Below are 1,973 nucleotides of genomic sequence, written 5' to 3' on the forward strand. Positions count from 1 at the left end.
TCTAGTCTATAGTCTAGTCTATAGTCTAGTCTATAGTCTAGTCTATAGTCTAGTCTATAGTCTACTCTATAGCCTAGTCTATAGTCTAGTCTATAGTCTAGTCTATAGCCTAGTCTATAGTCTAGTCTATAGTCTAGTCTATATTTTAGTCTATAGTCTACTCTATAGTCTAGTCTATAGTTTAGTCTATAGTCTGCTTTGTAGTCTTGTCTATAGTTTAGTCTATAGTCTACTCTATAGTCTAATCTATAGTATAGCCTTTAATCTAGTTAGTTCCACAGTGTAGTCCATAGTCTAGTCATTTTACAGCTTGGTTTTGCAAATTATCCCACTGTAGATTATTATAGTTCAAGTATGTATGTTTTATAAATATGTTTATGAATTCAAAAACAACCTCCCACATTATAATTCATAAAATGCAACGAACCATAAATATTACGCAATTTAACTAAATATATTATTTATATGACAAAAATTCAAACTTTTTCTAACCTTTTTGTAAAAAAAAAACCTAGAAAAAAGAGGTTCCCTTTGTTAAATAAAAACTGTTACCTTTACCTTTGCCTATCTATCAAAGAAATAAAATTTTGACATATTTATTGCCACATGCCACATAAAATTTGTTTTATTATAATTTTTCAGCTATTGCCCCCATAACACACATAAACATATATATTTAAAATAGCAAACATGTAACACTTACCAATAACTGGTGCAAAACGCCAAGAATTGCCAATAAACGGCATGCCCCAGGGACCAGGTACTTCATTATAGGAACGTATTTTATCGGCATTATTCGATTTGGAATTGCTAATAGGGTAGATGATAAATCAAATGATTAGAAAATGAAACAAGTGTAAGTGGCACAAACAATATAGAATATATACACATTAGGGTGGTAACTAAACTAATTAGAGTCTCTTAAAACACATTTTACTAGTGAGTATCAAACACTCTTAGCAACTTTTGAAGAAAAAGGAAAACACACTTTACTAATACATTTAAAGCTTTTCTCTTTATGTTTGACTTTGTGTTAAAAGAAAGAACTCATTACGTAAGTAGTTCTCTGGGATACAAACTTGTTAGAGTTTAAAATCTTTATCATAATAATGTTTAAAAAGAACATATTTTAAGTTTTAGCTCTATTAAACATTTTTCTGTAAATTTAAGATAAAATTAACAATTTAAATTAGGAAAACACAAAAAACCGTACCACCCTAATGCACATTTTTATTGGCCTAAATGTAGCATAATTTTATTTATTTCAATGATTTTTCACTTCACTTACTTTTGACTTAATTTACTGCGAGATTTATTATTGACTTCATTTCCATGTGATTCCGGTTGTGGTGTGATATGCTGTGAAATCATTGATGGTGTTGCAGCTGCCGAAAAAGTGCTGCGCTTTACCAGGGAGGCAGTAGTTTTACTTAGATTTGACATGTTTTTTTTTATTGATTTAGGAGTTTCAAGTTTTGCTGAAATGAAAGAAAAGTGAAAAATATAAAAATTTTTATTTAAATTGGGAAATTGAGAAAACGAAAATGTAGAACAGTGGTCGAGTATACACCCCTACCGCCAATCATCATTTCACGTGAAATATGCTCCATTTTCACTTTTTTCGTTTACTCATGTTTTTGTCGTGATTCCCCTGTTGTGAAATTTGTTAATGGAATTTTGTAAACATTGAACAGCTGTTCCATACAAAATCAACTATTGTGAATGAATTGTTGAAATTTCAAGGAAACAAAATATTCACATCTATTGGCGATAGTCTATATGCTAGTCTATAGTATAGTCTACAGTCTAATCAATAGACTAGTAGATATGGTATAGACTAGTAGAAAATCAACTATTGTGAATGAATTGTTGAAATTTCAAGGAAACAAAATATTCACTTCTATTGGCGATAGTCTATATGCTAGTCTATAGTATAGTCTACAGTCTAATCAATAGACTAGTAGATATGGTAT

At 29.9% G+C, this 1,973-nt stretch overlaps 1 protein-coding gene across 1 annotated transcript; it reads right to left on the bottom strand.

Annotated features, from left to right (window-relative positions):
- Window positions 1-623: 623 nt before the first annotated feature.
- On the bottom strand, window positions 624-1,486 carry LOC124421236 (probable cytochrome P450 49a1). Its single transcript, XM_046956107.1, has 2 exons — window positions 1,289-1,486; window positions 624-810 (listed from the first exon to the last, which is right to left on the bottom strand). Exons 1-2 carry the CDS (start codon window positions 1,441-1,443, stop codon window positions 639-641), a joined length of 327 nt encoding a protein of 108 aa, XP_046812063.1. The 5' UTR covers window positions 1,444-1,486; the 3' UTR covers window positions 624-638.
- Between the last annotated feature and the right edge of the window lie 487 nt (window positions 1,487-1,973).

The sequence above is a fragment of the Lucilia cuprina genome, unplaced genomic scaffold, assembly GCF_022045245.1.
Source record: "Lucilia cuprina isolate Lc7/37 unplaced genomic scaffold, ASM2204524v1 Scaffold_7280, whole genome shotgun sequence".
NCBI classification, from domain to species: Eukaryota; Metazoa; Arthropoda; class Insecta; order Diptera; family Calliphoridae; genus Lucilia; species Lucilia cuprina.